This window comes from Equus asinus, chromosome 14, assembly GCF_041296235.1.
Source record: "Equus asinus isolate D_3611 breed Donkey chromosome 14, EquAss-T2T_v2, whole genome shotgun sequence".
NCBI lineage: Eukaryota > Metazoa > Chordata > Mammalia > Perissodactyla > Equidae > Equus > Equus asinus.
Genome location: NC_091803.1, coordinates 15,997,824 through 16,016,807, shown reverse-complemented (window position 1 = coordinate 16,016,807; position 18,984 = coordinate 15,997,824). Strand labels below are relative to the sequence as shown.

Below are 18,984 nucleotides of genomic sequence, written 5' to 3'. Positions count from 1 at the left end.
CCCTTGCCATGTTTCTGGGACAGGAGAGCCTCCCTCGGGAAGGGAGCGGCAGGCAGAGGCACTCAGATCTGGGGGTCCCACCTGGGAGACCTCGGCATGTCTGGGTCTGAGTGCCCTGCAGTCCATTCCACAGTCCACCTCTCCCCCCCAACCCCTAGCCTGGGGAGTCTGTTAGGACACCAGCTGGTGACCAGCAATGTTAGGAGGAGCAGGAGGGCCTCAGCAGAAGCCATCTGTCACCGAGGATGCAGCAGACACCAGGGAAGAACTGGGGCCTCCACGACCTCCACCAAGAGCACAAGCGCGTTTCTTAGCTTTACTTGTTTATTCAGTTCGATCCAGGGCAACTGTCTCCAAAACCCATACACGGGACAGGGTGTGCGCACCGGACGTGATGTACACCATGTCACGCATAATCGATCAGCACAGGATGGGTTAGGGGCAGGTGAACTCCATCCACTCAGGCCCACGCGGTTTCGTCCTCAACAGACCTTCCTAGAAGACACTAAAGTACATTCTGCCTTTGCAGTTTCTAAAATAGAAACATGAGTTTTGAACCTTCTGGTCGGATCCTAAATGGAGCCGGTGTTCCACTTTGGAGAGGGCTCCGCCTCGGCGGCGTCTGTGCCGTGAGCACCAGGAGGCTGTGCTGGAGGGGAGAGGGCAAGCCCGAGCAGGCTCCAGGGCAGCCCCTGCGCCTCTCCCCACCGAGAGGAGGCCCTGTACTCGGAGCACTTGGTCATCAGGCGAAACCTCCAGAAACTGAACTTCTGGCCTGTAATTTGCTTTCTCCCTCTCCCAAACCGCCTGCTGAGTTGTTCAGACTGCAGCTCATCCTGTCTCCCAACAAGCTCGGGCTGCCCTGAGGTTGCCGCCCTCCACCAGTCCCCAGACCACGGTCACCTCTGTTCCCGTAAAAATGCCCTTTGCCCCATGCCACTGGGAACTAGAAAGGCTGGAGCTGGGAGAGCCCTCTGGACAAAAGAGAACAGGAAATCACAGGAACATTATTCTCCTAATCGGAGTTAAAAACGGGGTATGTGGCATCTTTCCTACACGTGGCACTGTCCTTGGGCACCGAGCTGACCCTGATGCTGCCCGGGCCAGGCCAAAAGCTCTGCCCATGGACCAGATGTAACAAATGGCCCCCAGCTGGCCCTGATGGGATGCTTCCCACGGTCTGGGAAGCGTGGCACTCCGTGAGGCTGACACACCTGGGACAGGGGCACCAGATGGCCCAGGAAAGTGGGCAGTGGGAACGGACCCAGCACAGCCCCTTTCAAAAGGCTCAGGCCAGAGGAAGGGCCTGCTGTCCCCTCCCAGCTGTGGGGAGGAGCCAGCCTGTCTTGTCCCTGCCAGGACACCAAGTAGCTGTCTTGCAGTGATGCTGACATTCTTTACAAAGCAAACACATATTAAACCAGACGAGCCTTTTTAATAAGGCTCCGGGACAAAATGGGCATGCGCTAGAGAGCAAGCAAGTCACGACAGACGCCTGCAGAAGATGCAAGGGACACACCCTTCTCCCTTCAGAAGATGCCAGGGCTCTTCTCTGGCCCCACGAGACATGCTGCCTGGGCTCCCCGTAAATGTCACGACTTGCACTGGGGATTCTGAGCACAGCTCCCAGGGGCCCTCAGCATTTCAGAGTCACGTGTTAGGGTTTCTGTGAGCAACAGTGTGTCACATTCCCAGAAACCTCAGCCAGGCCAGCCTGGATTTCTTGGCACAGGCAACCCAGACCCCACAGACATAGTAAGCTGTCAAGAGAAAGGCCATCAGAGCACGAAGTCCAATACTACTTAGGAAAACAGAAGAAAGGGCCTCCCTCCAGGTGGCTGCTGGCCAATGTGGTAAAGGTGGTTTTTCAGAGCAGCTCAGGGTGCAGAGTGCTCACACCCAGGCTGGGCTGTAGCATAAGTGTGTACAGCCAAAGAACCTGGGCTCAGGTCTCCCCGATGCCCGAGTGAAAACACCAGAACCCACATGCGCATGGCTGTGTAAACGTGTGGACTGGGCCCTGCGTTTGGCTGCGAGGCCCGGGGGGCCCAGGTGTGGGGCACTATGTGGGCTCTTGCCTTCCCTGTGGTTGTTCCACATCATTGTGAGCAGGACCTGCATTTGCCAGGGCTGGCCCTGGGCTCCACCACACACAGACCAGGCCAGGCCAACAGCCTTGTCCAGACAGGAAGTCCCCCAGGCTGCCCCGTCCCACGGCTGGGACCACGGGTATCAGAAAGATGAGCCGGCTCTGCTGCCTGAGCAGGTGCCCCTGGCCTTCTGCAGCCACAGCTCAGAGGGGCAGCTGACTCAGGCTCAGAGGACATTCTGGGGCCAAGAGACGGAAGCCTCTGGACTGTGGGCCCTTTCCCATCCTGGTGGCCCCAGTGGGTCTACATGACCAGGGCTCTAGGCTGGCTGAGAAGAGAGAATTTGAGCCTTGTGGGGAGCACCCCCCAGTTAACAGCCTCCTCAAGCGGGCATCTCACACGGGACGTGCACAGACAAGTCTGCACTCTGCCAGGCCTCTACCTTGCAAGTCTCCCCGTCTCCCTGGGGTCTGACAAGTCTGCTGCCTACTGGAGCCCCGCACCTGCTGGGCTGACATGGGTCCCAGGCTCCTGCCCTGTCCCACAAGCCAGGCCACCCAACTCCCCCCAGGACAGGGGAGGGAAGCTCCAGGCCAAACTGTGATCCTGTGCCCCATCTAATCTCAGCAAGCTGGTACCATCAGATGTGCCACCCGACCACCACAAAACCCACCTTGGGTGTCACAGGGCAATCCGTTCCCTGGACTCACGGCCCTGCCCCGAGCCTCTGGGCCTCTGCACCCGCTGGCCACCCAGTCCATGTCTCTGAGATTGCCCTTGACTGCTGGGGGCTGCTCGGAGCCCTGCAGGAAATCCCCAGGGCCAAAGACTCGGCTTATCTTTCCCCTAAGCTCTTTCCAACAGTCTCTCATTTAATTAAAGATTTCCTTTTTCTAAGGGAAAATCCAGGTTTTATAGCATTAAGACAGGAGTCAAACTTTGGTCTTGAACGATCTGGCAGTGTCTAGGCAGCCTCCTTAGCAATCTGCAGTTTCGAAATTCTCCAAATCGCAGGCGACCCGGGCTCGGCCTGGCGCGGGGCCCTCAGGCCGCGGGGCGGCGCCTCACACCACCTGCAGGCTGCGCTCGTGCCCGTCCAGCTGGACCTTGAGCTTGTGCAGCTCCTCGATCTCCCGGTTGTGCCGTTCAGTTTTGTGGCGCACCAGTGAGCGGTAGAAGTGGATGGTGAAGACCACGAAGATGAGGCCCACGGGCACCATGATGATGGTGGACACAAGGGCTGCCTGCCAGCCCGTGTGGCCGCCGGGGCCGGCCGGGTGTCCGGGCTGATGGCGCGCGTCCACCGGCAGGAACTTGATCCAGCAGAGCAGCACCACCTCGGCCAGGAAGAGCAGGATGCCCAGCACGGTGGAGAAGCCCCAGGCCAGCTCGATGTAGGGGTGCATGCGCTCGTGCGGGGACTCGCTGATGGAGTTGAGGTTGTGGATGTTGCTCACGGCCTCCACGTTGGGCAGGATGCACGTGCTGATGAGCAGGGCGAAGAGGTGCACGGCCACCAGCACCGTGGTACAGGCACTGAAGGCGATGAGCAGCGGCCGCGGGTACTGGTACTGCGTCTCCAACTGCACCTCCACCATGGCCACCTGCAAGGCAGAGCGGGCGCTGCTGGGCCGGGCCGGGCCCCCCTGACTTGCCCGCGGGACTCAGCGCGTTCCCGGCCTCACTGTTCAACCACTTTGAACTTTCCCTTTTTCTAATGAGTTAAAGAGGATCTCACCAAGGACAAATCTAAAAAAGTCCAGAAGAGACTAAAGAAGCACAGGGGGGTAGGGGGGCCACCCTCTGGGGGCCTTTGCAGACACAGAGTCTGGGTGTATCTGGGTGCCAAGCTACGACCCAGGGCAGAGGCCACACTTCCCCGGGAACATGCAGCTTTGCTGGTGACATCGGAGCCAGGCTGCAGTGTGGCTTAGCTGCAAGATCCCTGCTATTTTTCAAAAAACAAAAACTGACCTTTCAAAAGGTAAAATAAAAACTGAGGCTCCTGGGGCCGGCCCAGTGGCACAGCGGTTAAGTTCGCATGTTCCGCTTCTCGGCAGCCCGGGGTCCGCCGGTTCGGATCCCGGGTGCAGACATGGCACCACTTGGCAAAAGCCATGCTGTGGTAGGTGTCCCATGTATAAAGTAGAGGAAGATGGGCACAGATGTTAGCTCAGGGCCAGGCTTCCTCAGCAAAAGAGGAAGATTGGTAGCAGTTAGCTCAGGGCTAATCTTCCTCAAAAAAAACCCCAAAAAACCAAAAACCCGAGGCTCCTGATGGCCCCCAGGCTCAGAGCTGCCTACCTGGACAGCCTCACACAGGCCACAGGGTGCATGTCTCAGCTGAGACCCAGAGCTGAAGGGAGAAAAACCCACATCCTAAAGGCCAGGAATGGTGATATCAATGAGGACAAGGGTGAGGAGGGAAGCTGGGGGAAGGGGGCTGGGGTGGGAAAGCAAACTGAATCATTGACCACAGTCACAAGATGCCAACAGGGAATGTCTGAAATGGACAAACCAAGACACAGCAGTCTCCAAATGTTATTTGGAGCCGGGCAGACTGAAGGAGCTGCAAGGGGCTACCTCCAGGGGGTGGGAAACACGGGCTGCTGGGGTTTGTTATAAGCCCTTTAGCAGCACCTGTGCTTAATTTGTAAACTACGTGCATGTATTAACTGATAAAATAATTTTTTTTTTAATGCAAGGGGTAAAAAGGCCCACGGGGAGAACCAGAAGCCCAGCTTCTCTCTGTAGCAGCGACTGTCTATAGCCATTAAGGCGGGAGCTGCTCACCACAACCCTAAGGGGCTTTCAAACTACAGACTAGGCAACACGCCCCTCCACGATTCCCCAGGTCAGACCCAGTCCCTTCAGAATGGCTCCTCCCACCCCGCTCTGCCTCCCCACCCCGGCCCAGCACCGCACCCCAGCACTGTGGCCCTCCCCAGGGGAGGGTTTGGTCCAGACCCAGCAAGCACTCTGGGGCTCACCAAAGGCCTTCTCAGTCACCCAAAGGTAAGAAACCAGACCAGTCAAAGAAAGGGGGCGGGGAGGCAGAAAGAGGGAAGCTAGAGCGAGGCTTTTACACCCATTGTGTTTGCCTCCTAGATCTGGGCCGTCCTTGTTTTTGAAAATTTACAAGAAAGATTTCACAACTTCTTCTAGCAACTACCGCCTCCTAGAGCGAGAACCTCATCCCCTCAGTGGAGCTGGACCTTTTGGAAAATAAAAAGAAGATATGGCAGTCCTAGTGGACCACAGCCGAAGAGAAAAACTCAGCAGCGATTATTGCTCCAAAAAGACAGTGGCCATCCGACACGAGTTGAGGGGTGATCTTTTCTCAGTGCCCCTGTGGCCTGGGTAGGCTCTCGTTACCACAAAGGATATGGCCCCAAAAAAGGATGTTGGAAACCGCAGAGGGCACGGAGATAAACAAAGATGATTAAAAGGCCTACAGGGAAAGCAGTTTTGTCCACCTCAAGAGAGAAAAGGCCAAAAGGGCATTTTCCAGTGTGTTTATGCAAAGATCTTACTAGGGGGCCTCGGATCAGTGGTTCTCTGCCTCAGGGGAAGGATAAACAAGGAGGAATATGCTTGAGGTCAGCCATAGCGCTTGTTGGACAAAGGCGCAGCTTTGCAATGCTAATCAGGGCATGCAGAATAGAAAGAGGGGCTCCGCCCAGCAAACTGCCCGACGGCTTCTCCAGGTCCCTGCCCTCAGCTATGGCTTCCATTGCTGAAATGCTGTGGGTCCGTACTTGTCACTCCTTTCTCCAGTCTGAATAATTATCTGATTCAATGGTGCACATTAATCTAACCCAGGAGGCACGGTGCTGCTCGCCCCACCCCTGGGCTCGGTTGCGTGGCTTCCCAGTTTTCACTGTTTCGGCTGAATCTCGGGTACACGTTGGGGGGGCAGCCTCCCTGAGCGGAACCTTCTAGAAGAGAGGGCAGGGGCACTGTGTGGCTTCTGAAATGTATCCCCAGACTGCTTAAGGAAGCACTTGTTAGTACCGAGGCAATACTCCATAAACGCTGGAGGAGTGAATTATTACTGGAGAGGGCGACACACAGCTCTGGGGTGGCATCCGGAGTTTCCCACCCGGCTCTCACTCTAAGACCGCTTCGCGGCCCTGTGGCTGCCCTTCTGTCTCAAACGACTCCTCCAGATTCACCCTTTGTTTTCTAACTTTGTTCACAGGCTTGTTTTCAAATTTTTGTGGTTTTGAAGCCTTCAGCTTGGGTGAGCTTTTCGTTGGCTGGAAAACAGTGGAGCTTCCTCAAATTTGGAAACCCAAATGTTCGGAAGGCCGAGGTCTAAAGAGACGGCTGCCGACAGGAAGTGACTTGGAGAGGAGAGCCTCTCGCGGCAATTACATCATGCGACACTGCTTGGAGTTAGTTTCCCAAAGTTAAAAATAATAATAAGTATAGGCCAGGAAAATTTAATGCAATACTATAGTCCTTCTGATTTAAACAGAGATGTCTAAACTTCTCACACATATTCCTTAACGTGAAGTCTGAGAAAATATTCTGTCTTTTTAACGTGACTGAAACATGGGAAGAAAACTGCTACGAGCCAAACTTGGACACCACATGATCATACGGTTTGTAATTATGTTAAGAAAAAGTAAAACGCAACAGCTATTTAAGGCTTTGCTTTAAACTACAGACCTAAACCCGCATTTACTGCCCTCCAAGTTGGTGACCTCGGCCCTCCCGGATGAAGTCATGCACTGAATTTGTGGTGTCTCATTTCTCCAAGGGTGGGCCACCCGATGACCAGGCAGGCCCTCGCCGCAGGAGTGGCCAGAGTGGCTTGCTCTAACAGCTTTTTATTTTCCGCATTCCAATTTGACAACTGAGGAGCTCGGCTAGGGGAAAATGCAAATTGTTTTTACATCAAAAAAAATATTTGCTTCCAGGACCTCTGAGCAACAACGGAGAAAGCGGGTGGCTGCAGCTGTGTTCTCCCTCCGGGACAACTCCCTGAAGGGATGTGGGTCAACCAGAGACGTGCCCGAGACGGACTCCTGTCCTGGGGATGACTCAGAAGGAAAGCCAAAGCGGCAGCCGGGAGCCAGGCCCAAGGCTCTGCGCCGTCACCCTGGAGGCCACCTTTGGGGAACATCTGCGTCCCCAGCTGGGCTAAACTGAGCAAACCCCAATCCATCCCACACTTCCTGCTCAAATCCCTCAATTTCCAAACCCTCGGCTGGCACCTGAGATGGGCGGATGTGGGCGCTTTTCTCCAGGAAGCCCTGTACACTGTAGCTATTTTCATTAGCCCCCCCACTTCCTTGTCAGGGAAATACTTGCTGTGAACGTGAGAGTGGGGCTTCCTGCAGGCTCTGAGCTCGGGGACTCCCTTGGATCTGCCAGGAAAGCCCTCTAGTTGACAGAGCAGTCTCCCTGGAGGAGCTGGGACCTGGGGGCGCTTCCTAACCGTCCATCCTGGCTGCCAGTGGGGCCCAGAGAGCGTGCTTTGCTTCCCACAGCACGGCAGGATCTGGATCGGCAGAGGCCCCTCGGGCGGGCTGCCGTCCCCCTGCGCGCCTGCACTCACCATGGCGAAGCCCGAGAGGAGGGCGGAGGTGCGGCTGGAGGCCTTCAGCTTGGCCCTGCTCAGGTAGAGCTTCCTCCAGGACAGGGCCTGCACCGAGTGGTGGTTGGAGGTGACCAGCTCCAGGTAGCTGCGGCGAACCCAGTCCCGGTAATCCATGCCCTTGTGGCCCGGCTCGGAGCAGGCAGGAGTGGAGGGGTCCACAGGCACGTTGAGCTCGGCGCTCATGGTGGGAGCCAGACTGGGGGCGGGAGAGACACACTCAGGCCTCCCACAGGGTTCCCGGGGCCTGGAAAAGCCAGAACCCAAGACCCTTAACCTTCCCTGGGGTCCGCTGCATAGCCCCTGTGCCAGGACCATGCGGTCCAGCGGTAGCAAGCGTGGGGCCCTGGTCTCCGAGGCCGTCCCCACACGGGAATGTGCGAACTATCTGCAGGAGGGGAGGGTCAGGAGTGCATTTCCAGGAACCACCGCAGTGTCCAACGCTGTTCCAAACGCTGGACTCCGGCCTCCCATCCCAGTGCTCAGAGAGGCTCCAATCAAGTGTGGCTGGCGGGGGAATGGAATCCCAAGGTGGGCCAAAAGCATCTAAGGCATCCTCTGGTTCGCACCTGCCTTCAGGGAACAGGGAGCTGCAGCCTTTAGAAAGATCCTAGGTGCACAACTAGAAGGACCTGCAACTACAGTATACAACTATGTACTGGGGGGGCTTTGGGGAGAAGAAGAAAAAAAAAAAAAGACTGGCAACAGATGTTAGCTCAGGTGCTGATCTTTAAAAAAAAAAAAGGAAAGATCCTAGGAGCTAAACTTACCAAACCTGGATTTGACCCGACTGTGTGATCCTGAGCATGACCTCTGACCTTTGTGACCTCACTCATCCCCAAACAGAGACATCCCCACCCAACATAGGGCTCCTGAACAAGACAATGGACTTGAAGACTCAGAACTGCTTTTCGATGTTCAGGCGCCAACCACAAAACAAACATTCCCAAGTAGCCGCTCGTTTCTCAAATCCAGCTTAGACTGTCATCGGCATGGTTCACCCAAAAAATACTTGGTTTGTAGAACCACAGTGAAGCCACATCTAGGCTGCAACGGAAGCCTTCAGCAAAACGAAAAACTAAATCCACCAACTGACATGAACACGTTTTATGGAGAAATGGGGGGGCAAGCGCCCTGGCGCAGCAGTTAAATTCACATGTTCCGCTTCAGCGACACAGGGTTTGCCAGTTCGGATCCCGGGTGCAGACCTACAAACCGCTTGTCAAGCCATACTGTGGCAGCATCCCACACATAAAGTGGAGGAAGATGGGCACGGATGTTAGCTCAGGGCCAGTCTTCCTCAACAAAAAGAGGAGGATTGGCAGCAGATGTTAGCTCAGGGCTAATCTTCCTCAAAAAAAAAAAAAAAAAAAAGAAATGGAGACTGGAGACCCCAGGAGTCATCCCAGCTAGACAGCTGGTCTGACAATAACACGGAATCAAGATCAGAAGGACTGATCTGTTGAGATTTGTGAATTTAAACCCAAATCTCCACTAATCCAAATAGAGGATTGGCGGTGTCCTGTGGCCCCAAGGGCCACCCGAGCAGCAGCTCTCCAGGATCGGCTCTAATTAATGTGCAGGGCAGGATTCAAGGGCACAGGCACCTCACAGCTCACTTGGCATCAGATATCAACTTGTATGCTCAGGCCCGCATAGGCCTCATGAAAAGCCTACTTAAGGCTGTTACAAACAGATCAGCGTTTCTACGTCCTAGGGAGCATGGCTGGAGGTGGCTGAGGGGTGGTGGTGAGGGTATTTACCAGGCTGAGGAAATGCCCCAAATGAATCCATTCATGGCACTCTCTAAAAGGGCTCTATGGGAAGGGGTCCTTCCCACAGGAGGGGAAAAGCTCTCTCTTTTGGGGTGCCTTCCTCTGTTCTCCGCCAGGCTTCAGAGGCACAGCTTTTACTGGCCAACAGGATCCCCAGGGAACAGTTCTGCGCTCTTCTCTTTCTGCCAGGGGATGCCAATTCCTAGGTCATTTATAGGAATGCTGACTTGGGAGCCTGGTCACTAACCCCTTGCCCACACCTGCAGCCAGCAGCACAGCTTTCAAGCACTTCGATCACTGGAACGCCCCGTCCCTTGGGGAGAATTCAGAAATGCTGCTCACTAACCAATGTGTTGGGTAGCTCGAAATAATTCAGAATAGCAGATGGAAATGGGCTTTCTCTCTTTTTTTTTTTCACATGTCACAGAAGCGAGACTACAGGTATGAGGAAGGCAGTATATGGCGTGTGGAGGGGTGAAAGGTACCACCTTTGCCCCGAGTATCCATCTCTCCATCTCGCATCCAACAGATGGTTACTGGACCCCAAAGTAAAACTGCATTTGGTACTTAGGCATCAACGATGAAAGAGGTGAGGCTCCTCTGCGGGAGCAAGGTAAGGGGGTGATTCTCATCCAGTGAGCTAAATTCTGCTTTAGTGGAGGTGGGGAGAAGGGCCTAGGGAGCAGAGGGGCTGGCTGGCTGCCTCCACCTTGGGCAAGGAGGAGATGCCTGCTAGGGAGCAAGGATATAGGGGACGAGGACGTAGGCGGTGAAGGCAGCACTGGCAACGAGGGGCTCTCCCTCAAAACAAGATGTTGTGTGCATGGGAGGGTTCTGAGAGGCAGGGGGACATGGCAGGGAGGCTGGCTGCCGCGAGGGTCAAGGGTAAAGGGGCTGAAAGACAGGATGCAGGGAGTATGTGGAGCCCAGGGCAGCCCAGACAGTCGGACTGTGCTGGACTTTCTCTGGCGGTGCCCGGCCGCGGGGTGTGGAAGGAGTCGGTGAGGGGAACAGTCTGGGGTGAGCCTGCTCTGTGCGCCCACTGAAATGGTGAGCTGACTGGAGGTGGGGGAGGGCCTGGTGGCCTCCAAAAGGATGAAGGCATGTCTGGAGCAAAGAGGAGGGAAGCCCAGGGGCCGTCAGTGAGCGTGGCTGGGCTCAAGTTCGAGGGTGGAGAGCGGAGCTGCAGATGTCCTCAGACTGGCAGGGGGAGGGAAGGAAGGGCTGTCTGCCTGCTTAGAGCTGGGCATTGAGGCAGGCCTGTGGGTCCAGAAGAAAGAGAAGCCACATCCTGCAGAGGGAGCAGCCTGGACGGGATTCAAATCCATCCTGACCAGCCCCAGCGGCCTACCTTGTACTCCTCCTCCTGTTCCGGAAGGGGCAGAGGCTGCTCTTTTCACTTCAAGGCTCGGAAGGGGGGGTGGGGGAGGGGGGGCCAAACGGAGCCCGACATTTCTGACAGGTGGCAGAGGCTCCAAACGATGCTGTCCTGGCTGAACCTTGTGGGTCTTTTTTTTTTTTAAATAGGAAGCAGTCAGAGAACAGAGGTCTAGGAGGGTAACGGGTGACCCCCCTCTCTAAAGATTAGCAACTGTCCTTGGCCGGCCTGTTTGAAACATTCCCAGGGGTGGGTTTTGGGGTTTGCCTGTCTTAATTTCCTTTAAACATCTGGGGCACGAGCAATGGCGAGTGCCACGCAGAAACGTCTGTTTCTGACTGTCTTCGTCGCGCCGGCGCGAGGCGGGGGCCCAGCAGCCCCGACAAGAGTCTCCCAGCGGCGTCCACTGCATCTCTGTCCCTTCCCCTGGGAAGCCCCAGCGGCCGCAGGACCCGGACTGGACCCGCGCTCCGACCTCGGAGACTTCTGGGCGCCGCACCCCGCCTGGGGATCCCGCGGGGATGGGATCCCCTGGCCGTCCCCCGACCCCGCAGCCGTCCCACCTCAAGCCTGCCCGGGAGAAAGCCGGTCCCCTCCCCCGCAGAGCCTCCCAGTGCCATCCCGCTCCCCGCGCCAGACGCCCCGCGGCGAGCACTCACCGAGCTGCCCTGCCCGCCCCGCCCGGCTCCGGCTCGGGCTCCGGCTCGCGGCAGGCGGCGCTGGCGTGGCCGTGCGGCCCGGCTGCCCCGTGGCCCTGTGGCCCGGCCGGGGCGCCGAGCGCGGCCCCCTCCCTCTTTCCGCCCGGCCCGCGGGGTCCCCCCGGCCCCGCCCCCACCGACTGCCCCGCCCCCGCCGGCCAGCCGCAGCCGCTGCCACGGCAACGGCGCGCCGCCGTCACGTGACCGGCCCGCGGGGGAGCTGCGGGCCACGTGACCCGGCGATGCGGGAGAGGCGGAGCTCGCGGCCCCTCCCGGGGGGACCTGGGGGTCCCTGCTGCGTGGCGGGAGCACCCCAGGGTTGCCAGCCGGAGCGCGGACACCCGCGAAGGGTGCGCATCTCCCCTGCTCCCCGGTGCGCCGCGGTCACCGGGGACGTGGAGTGGCGCGGCGGCGGCGGCGAGGCCCGCCGGAAGCCTGGGCATCCCTCGCTCTCCGCCCCGCCGGCCGTGCGGGCGCCCCGGGCCTGGGCGACAGAACGATGGGGCCGCGCTTTCTCTGACGCCTGGGTCTGGCCAGCAAGTCCAGGGCGGAGTGTGTCCTGCGCGGCTCGAGGTGTGGGTCTGAGCGCAGAATGGGGGCACGAGGTTCCCAGGGCGAGCCCCGGAGGATGCCCGGGACCGGCCATTGGCCACGTGGAGGGTTGGGGAGAAGCCAAAAGGGCGCACCCTGCAGGGAGCGGGAACAGGTATCCCGTTATCAGACTACAGGGTGGGCGGGTGTGAGGTGGGTGGCGTGCGGAACAGAGGCGGAAGGGGAGGCTCCGTTTGGGAAGGGCCCAGGCAGCCATACCCGGGTTTCCCAGCTCGCAGAGCGCGCACCGGAGCTGGTCAGGTGGGCGCCAAGACTGCAACCCCCACCCACAGGGGGCCCTAACCCGGGTGCAGCACTCTCGACACCGGGTAGACGCGCGCCCAGAGCTGTTCTGTGTTCTGGGTCGGCAGAGCACCTGGGGGAGAAAGCGTTTCTGCGGTGCCCCGGCCCCTTTCCATTCGCTCCTGCAGAGAACCGCTCACCCGGAATAGCGAACTCTCCGGTTTTACCACCGAGATGTTCAGACAGGAACGTTCTTTTCAGGAAGTGCACACGAGTAATTCACTAAGAGGTGAGATGGGTTCATATCAACCTGCCGTGCCAGACGGGCCCTCAGAGTCCTTCCTGTGTGGCCTACATAGGAGTTCTCCATCTGTCACAACAGCACTGGACTGTGACACATTTATCCAAACGAAAGAAAAATTCCACTCGTGTCAGCCAGTCTGAGTTTTCTGACAACTGGAAGAGTAGATGTTACAGATGCCAGGCCAAATGCATTTATACTTAAAGACTCATTTTAGAAGCTATTGCTGAGAGCCCGAATGATACCTTTTAGTCCAGGAGGACACTTAAAAACAGACTAAGCCACTTTCTCCTTGGTCACTGCCCTATCAAATCCTGGGGTCTCATTACTGGCCCCTCCCTCCCCACCATCGCTGGCTATGGGAAAGGGATCATTTGAATTCAGGGGGCAAAGTCCTCAAAAAGCAGTCATAGTGTGTGGCTTTGAAACCTCCAGCTCTTGGTGAAATGACCTGTAGGACAGGAAGAGAGCACTTTGTAGACTAGAGTAGTTGCATCATAGATGAACATTTTTTCAGCAACAGACTCCGCTGGCTTGAGTTCCCACCCTTGCAGCCTGACTGCCCCTCCCTGGGAAAACTTCCCCTGCCGGTTAGGCACGCCCCCACCCCCAGCACATTCATCCAGCGTGCCTGCACAGAAGCACAGCAAGTCCCATTACCAGTGCTCCTCAGAGCAAGTTTCCTAACCAAACACGGAAAGTGGCTTTTCCCCTCTAGAAGATTCAGGAAGGGGACGGCACCATGTTGGAAGGAGAGAGCTCTACGGATCACAATACTAATAGCTGGAGAGCTCCTCGGGGCACAGGTAGTGGAGTGGGAGTTACCCAGAGAAGGGGGTTCAGGTGCAGGCACACAAGTACAGCCAGCCAGCTGGGATGTCGGCTGCAGGCTGAGCTATTGCCCTAGCTGCTTGACCTTGCCCTCTGTGAAATTCTGAATTCGAATATCCCACTTTCGGACCTCTTGTTTCTCACTCAGTTCTCAACCCCCCACCTCTCTTCCTTGACTCTCTTTTCTCCCGCTCTGCCTTCTCTCCTCTTCGGCCCGACCCCTTCCAACCTCTCCTGCCACCACCTTTCCCTCCGTCACGCCAGACATCTCAGGAGAGCTGTCGTCACTTGCTTCAGGTCCTCCCCAGCCCTTTGCAGCCCACCGACATTGTGTTGCTAAAGCCAGAGGATATTTCGGCTGCTGCCTTGTCTGTCAGTGGGTACCCTTCCTTCCATCTGGACACACTTCTTCCTTGCTCCTGTGACCCCACCTGACTCTTTTCTCCCTGTGCTGGCTCCTCCCTCTGCTGTCTGGCCCCTGGATATGGGTGTTTCTCAGGCTTCTGTCTGGGCCCCCATCTCTATACTCACCCTGACTGGTCTCCCCACTCCCCTTGTTTCACAGAGTCCCATGACTCTCCAGTCACACCTCCAGCCCTGATCTCTCCCCAGGCTGGCAGGGCATGTCCCACAGGCCCCCAGCCTCTGCATGCCCACAGCCGAATTCCTCACCTTTCCCTCACATACCTGCTCCACCATCCACCCAGCTGATGACAGTATAGATCTGGTGTCATTCCTGACTCCCCCCTCCCCCTCGGGTCCTATGAACTCTCCTGCCTAAATGTCTCTGGCATCTCCCCGATTTCTGCCTGTCCCCACTGGTGTCTACAGTAATGCAGGCCATCATCACTTCTGCTCTGCATTACTTACTGCAAGAGCCTTCCACCTGACCCTTCCAGTCTGCTCTCCACACTGCAGAGAACTGCACCCCCCCCCCCCCCCCGTTTCTCCCCCTTCCCCCTCCAGCCCTTCACTTTCCCTGCAGCCTTAGATCACTGCAGTCTCCTTCACATGGTGATTTAGAGGCCCCGGCAGGGCGTCCCCTCCCTCCTCGGGCTTGCTCTCTTAGCACAGCTGCATTACTGTGCTACGCAGGAGCTCATCCCGCAGGCCTGGGTCACAGGCCCACATGACACCCTGTGCTACACCCACCCGACCGCAGTGACCTTTTCCTTGTGTGTGTCCCTGATCGGATTTGGAGCTCCTTGAAGGCAAGGACTGCATCTTGCTCAGCACCATCCCCGATGCCCAGCAAAGTGCACTTAGGAATCCACTGCATTTAGCACTTCGGAGTGCTCAAGAAACATTCGCCACATTCTATGGAATAACAACACTGAAGGCTGCCTCAGGATGTGCCCCAGGTTAATTTCTAAGGATGCGCTCCTTATTAAGTATGTTAATACATGGGCATCATAGCTCACTTTATCAAGTAAGCCAAAGAGTCAACATAAATTCACTTCCAAAGGGGGGGAGGAGGAGAGATGCATGTTTCCCACAAAGATGGCAAAGGAAACAGTTTCCACCCAGCACCCCTCCCATTCAGCCTAGAAAGTGGATTTAGTTATATTCCTATTTCCAAAAGTCAATAGAACATCACTCCTCTAACTCACTAGTTTTTGTTTTTTCCAAAAAGATAAATGTTGAAAACAGGGAAGTAAATGTAAAATAGTTAATGATACTTAGTATGTTCCAAACCAATGTTTCTCAAGGTATGGGGAGCGGCTCCGCAGGACAGTCTCCCGGGGTCCCTGTCTCTGTGCCTACTTAGGGCCTGCAGTGTGGTGACTCGGAGTCTCTGGGGTGTGGCCGGGGAGTCTGGATCTCTTAGCAGGCTCCTCTGCTGGGGCTGCTGCACTTGGGCACCCCGTCAGCAGCCTCCAGCACACAGCTAACTGCGTACATCTACCTCCGGTTCTTCCCGCCGACACCGTTTCTCAGGGTCAACGACCTCCCTGCTGGCTTTCAGTCACTGAGATTTGCTCAGTCACTGACCTGACACCTGAACACCCATGATGTCCCAAGCACTGTGCTAGCACTAGGGGTGCAGCAAAGAACAGGACAGGCAGGTCCTCGCTCTCACAGGGCTCAGAGGAGAGCCTGGGGCGTGGGGGTGCTGGTGTGGCAGGGTGCAGAGAGAAAACAAGTGATGGGTGCCAAGGGAGAACATGAAACAGAAGTGTGGTCATGGGCTGGAGGGAAAAGACCGAGGCAGGAACAGCTTCCAGGGACGCCGGGAGCAGGATGAGGGTAGTGGGCACGAGAGAAGCAGGCAGGGGCTGGAGAGCAGGCCCGGAGGCCCTGTTCACAGTGTGAGGGAACTACTGGCACTTAACACAGGGGGCGACAAGATCTGGTTCTGCTGGCTGCTGCGTGGAGAAGAGACTTCTTTTGAGGGGAGGGGCACGAATACAAAGAGGCCACAGCATCCATCCAAGCGAGAGATGCTGGTGGTGTGGACTGGGGTGAACGGGGTAGAGACGATGACTGAGCAGGTCCAGGATCTGCTGATGGATGGATGCAGGCAGGGGGTGAGACAAGAGGGCCCGAGGATGCCCCTGAGTCCTGGGTTAGGCGCTCGAGCAATCGTGGATGTGGTGCTATTTACCAAGGCAGGAAGGCAGAGGAGGAAGGTGTTTAGGGGTAAAACCAAGCTTTTCATATACTGAGCTCAAGGTGCCCAGCAGATATCCATGGGGAGACGTCGGGTCGGCCGCTGGACGGGAGCCTGGGGCTTCAAAGGGAAGGTGAAGCCACAAACTCGGAAGACACCAGTGAGGAAGGGATTTACAGCCACGGGTTAGGTAAGATCTCCTGAGGCCTGAGGGTTGACAACAGAAGACAGCGCTCTGGGTCACCCCAACATTGAGTTAGAGAAGCATGGAAGCGGGCAAGGGGAAGGCAGACAGAAGGGCAGGAGGCAGGACTGTCAGGAAGGCCAAGAAGAGCTTGGAAACTATAGAGCGCCACCAAGGGCCTGGACTGGGCAAGCCCGGGGTCCCAGTGCAGTGACGGGGATGAAAGCTTGCGGAGGGAGGAGAGCGAGGAGAGCGAGGCGGTGGCAGCAAGCAGAACTCCTGGGGAGTCTGTGGAGAGGGGCAACAGGTGAATGGGGTGGGAGTTGCGGGGGAATATGGGGACGAGGGGAGACACCAGAGCTGCTTGCCACAGGGAGGGCCTGCAGCTCCAGGGTGCTGGGCGGGGGCGCTCTGCACTGGCTCCGAGGCCCTGAGCCGGTGGGTGGTGTGGTGGGCACAAGGGTTGGCCTGAAGCTGTGCTTTCTCCCTGCTCCTGCAGACACTTACCTGCAAAATAGTGCAAAAAACCTGTCATGATAGACAAGTCTGAGCTGAAACAAGAAGGCAGAGTACTGCCTTGTTTGACCTCAGCTGGGAATGGGGATCAGGCAACTCAGATTTTTTGCTACTCTGTGCACGTCTGCAAATGACCACTATAAAATCCTTACATATTACGATGAACTATTCCATCATTATGCGCGCACACATTCGCCCCAGGGGGCTTATCAAAGGAGGGGTCTTCAGCCCCCAGCCCTGGCACAGGAAGAGCAGCACCCCCTCCCCCCAGGTTTGGAGAGCAGTACCTGGACCCTCCTCCCCGCCAGGTGTGGGCTCCACACAGCTTTACCCTCAGAGCAGCACAGTGCTATGGTGAGGGCTAGGATGATAGCTTCTGGAGTCACACTGCCTGGGTTCAAAGGCCACCTCTACCACTTTCTTGTTGAGTGACTCGGGCAAGTTTCCAGACCTTTCTGTTTAGAAATTGTGTTTGATAAATCCCTATGAGATATCTAATTGAAGGGCAAAGAGTATTCTTTTTTTCTTTTTGCTGAGGAAGATTAGCCCTGAGCTAATATCTGTGCCAATCTTACTCTACTTTATATGTGGGTTGCTGCCACAGCATGGCTGACAAGCAGTGTAGGTCTGCGCCCAGGATCTGAACCCGAGAACCAGGGCCACTGAAGCAGAATGTGCCAAACTTAACCACTATGCTACAGGGCTGCCCCTACAAAGAGTATTCTAATGCAGATAACTAGGCCTGGCACAGGGCTGTCACATGAAGTGCTCACAGAAGTTTGGTGAGTGAGTGTAGGCCTACCTTGTCTGATGTCTCAGAATGCTTATACATGAGGCTTCCTGAGACAATCAAGTTATGTGCACCTTTTCTGTTCAATTCCAGACTCCTCCCCGCCCATGCACCAATCGACAAGGGCATTACTTAACAATTCTCCCCAGTCATGGCTTTTCTGAGTGGGGGCGGGCCCAGTACCACCCACTCCTTTTTCACTGATGACAGCTAATTGCTCCCCTTTCCCAAATAAACACTACCTTGAAGAACAAAGACCTAGAGTCCCTCAACAGAAGGTACTGATGACCCCTTAAGAACGGTCCGAAATGGCTGCAGGTCATCTCCTAGGTAAACATCATTTTCTGAGCTCTGGTAAAGGTGTAAAACACACACATCCACCAGGCATCCTGTTTACTTAGCCATCTGCCCATCAGGCCACACACACCTGCTGGGGTGTTCCCCTCAGCTCCTGGCCAGGGGCACTGGGCAGAAGCAGGAAGTGACTGGCCCGGAGTCCCCATCGCAGCAGAGGAGGGGGCAGGACTCAAACCCAGGCCTTCAGGCTCCAAGCTCTGGCCCCCTCCACAGCCCCCAGTGCAAGACAACACCCAGGAAATCCAGGCCGCAGACTCAAAGCAGGAGTCAGGACACACGTTTTGGAGGCAGGTAAGGAAACCAACAGTTCAAAGACAGGAGAACAAAACACACAACATGCAGCCAGGCCCTGACAGAGAAACAAGGGTTTCAAAATGTCCGGCCAGGGCGTGTGCTCATTTATTAGGGCTGACTTTCCACTGCACCTTCCTGGGAAAGACAAATTCCTGTGACTTGAACGGTTGAAGGGACAGCAGCTAGGCCAGATGCCACGTGGCTCAGGGCGGGCCAGGGAAATCAACACAGCCCAAGTGAAGGAAAAGTAGAATGTTTCTTAGTTTCCCTTCACTCAAAACCGTTATGTCCTTAATCCGATCAAATTCCACAAAAGGCACAAAATGTACTCAGAAACTTGGAGATAAATAATCCAAAAAGTGAGCAACGGCTCTAATGAGGAACCAACTCTGTCCCTCCTGTTGGTCTGAAAGGTAGCCCTTGGTCACCTCCCATTTTCTGTTCAGATCCCCTCTGATTTTAGGATGAAAATGCAGCTTTTGGCCAGTCCGTCCCCGTCCCTTTCAGTTCAGCCAGGGTTCCCCATGCCCTCTACTCTGTTTCAGCCCAGACTAGATTTTCTACCTGTTTTGTAGTCTCCAGCTGTTTTCCCCAAACTCCTTTCACACATCAAGCCGCCTTATGGCTCAGTCCCGCTGGTCAGGCCCATACCTCCCTTTGTGCATGCCTGGGGCTTCCCAGTATGCACTTGTGTACTGGGAGCTGCTGGGCAGGAGCACG

At 56.3% G+C, this 18,984-nt stretch overlaps 1 protein-coding gene across 3 annotated transcripts; it reads right to left on the bottom strand.

The window, feature by feature from the left end:
• Window positions 1-306: 306 nt before the first annotated feature.
• Window positions 307-11,665, bottom strand: ORAI2 (ORAI calcium release-activated calcium modulator 2). Of its 3 annotated transcripts, none has more exons than XM_014853915.3 (3): window positions 11,508-11,665; window positions 7,657-7,894; window positions 307-3,694 (listed from the first exon to the last, which is right to left on the bottom strand). In XM_014853915.3, exons 2-3 carry the CDS (start codon window positions 7,879-7,881, stop codon window positions 3,155-3,157), a joined length of 765 nt encoding a protein of 254 aa, XP_014709401.1. In that variant the 5' UTR covers window positions 7,882-7,894; window positions 11,508-11,665; the 3' UTR covers window positions 307-3,154. The 3 variants fall into 3 exon arrangements, with proteins under 3 accessions (XP_014709401.1, XP_044602209.1, XP_014709402.1); XM_044746274.2 differs by having other exon boundaries at window positions 7,657-7,942; window positions 11,508-11,664; XM_014853916.3 differs by lacking the exon at window positions 7,657-7,894 and having other exon boundaries at window positions 11,508-11,634.
• Window positions 11,666-18,984: the final 7,319 nt, after the last annotated feature.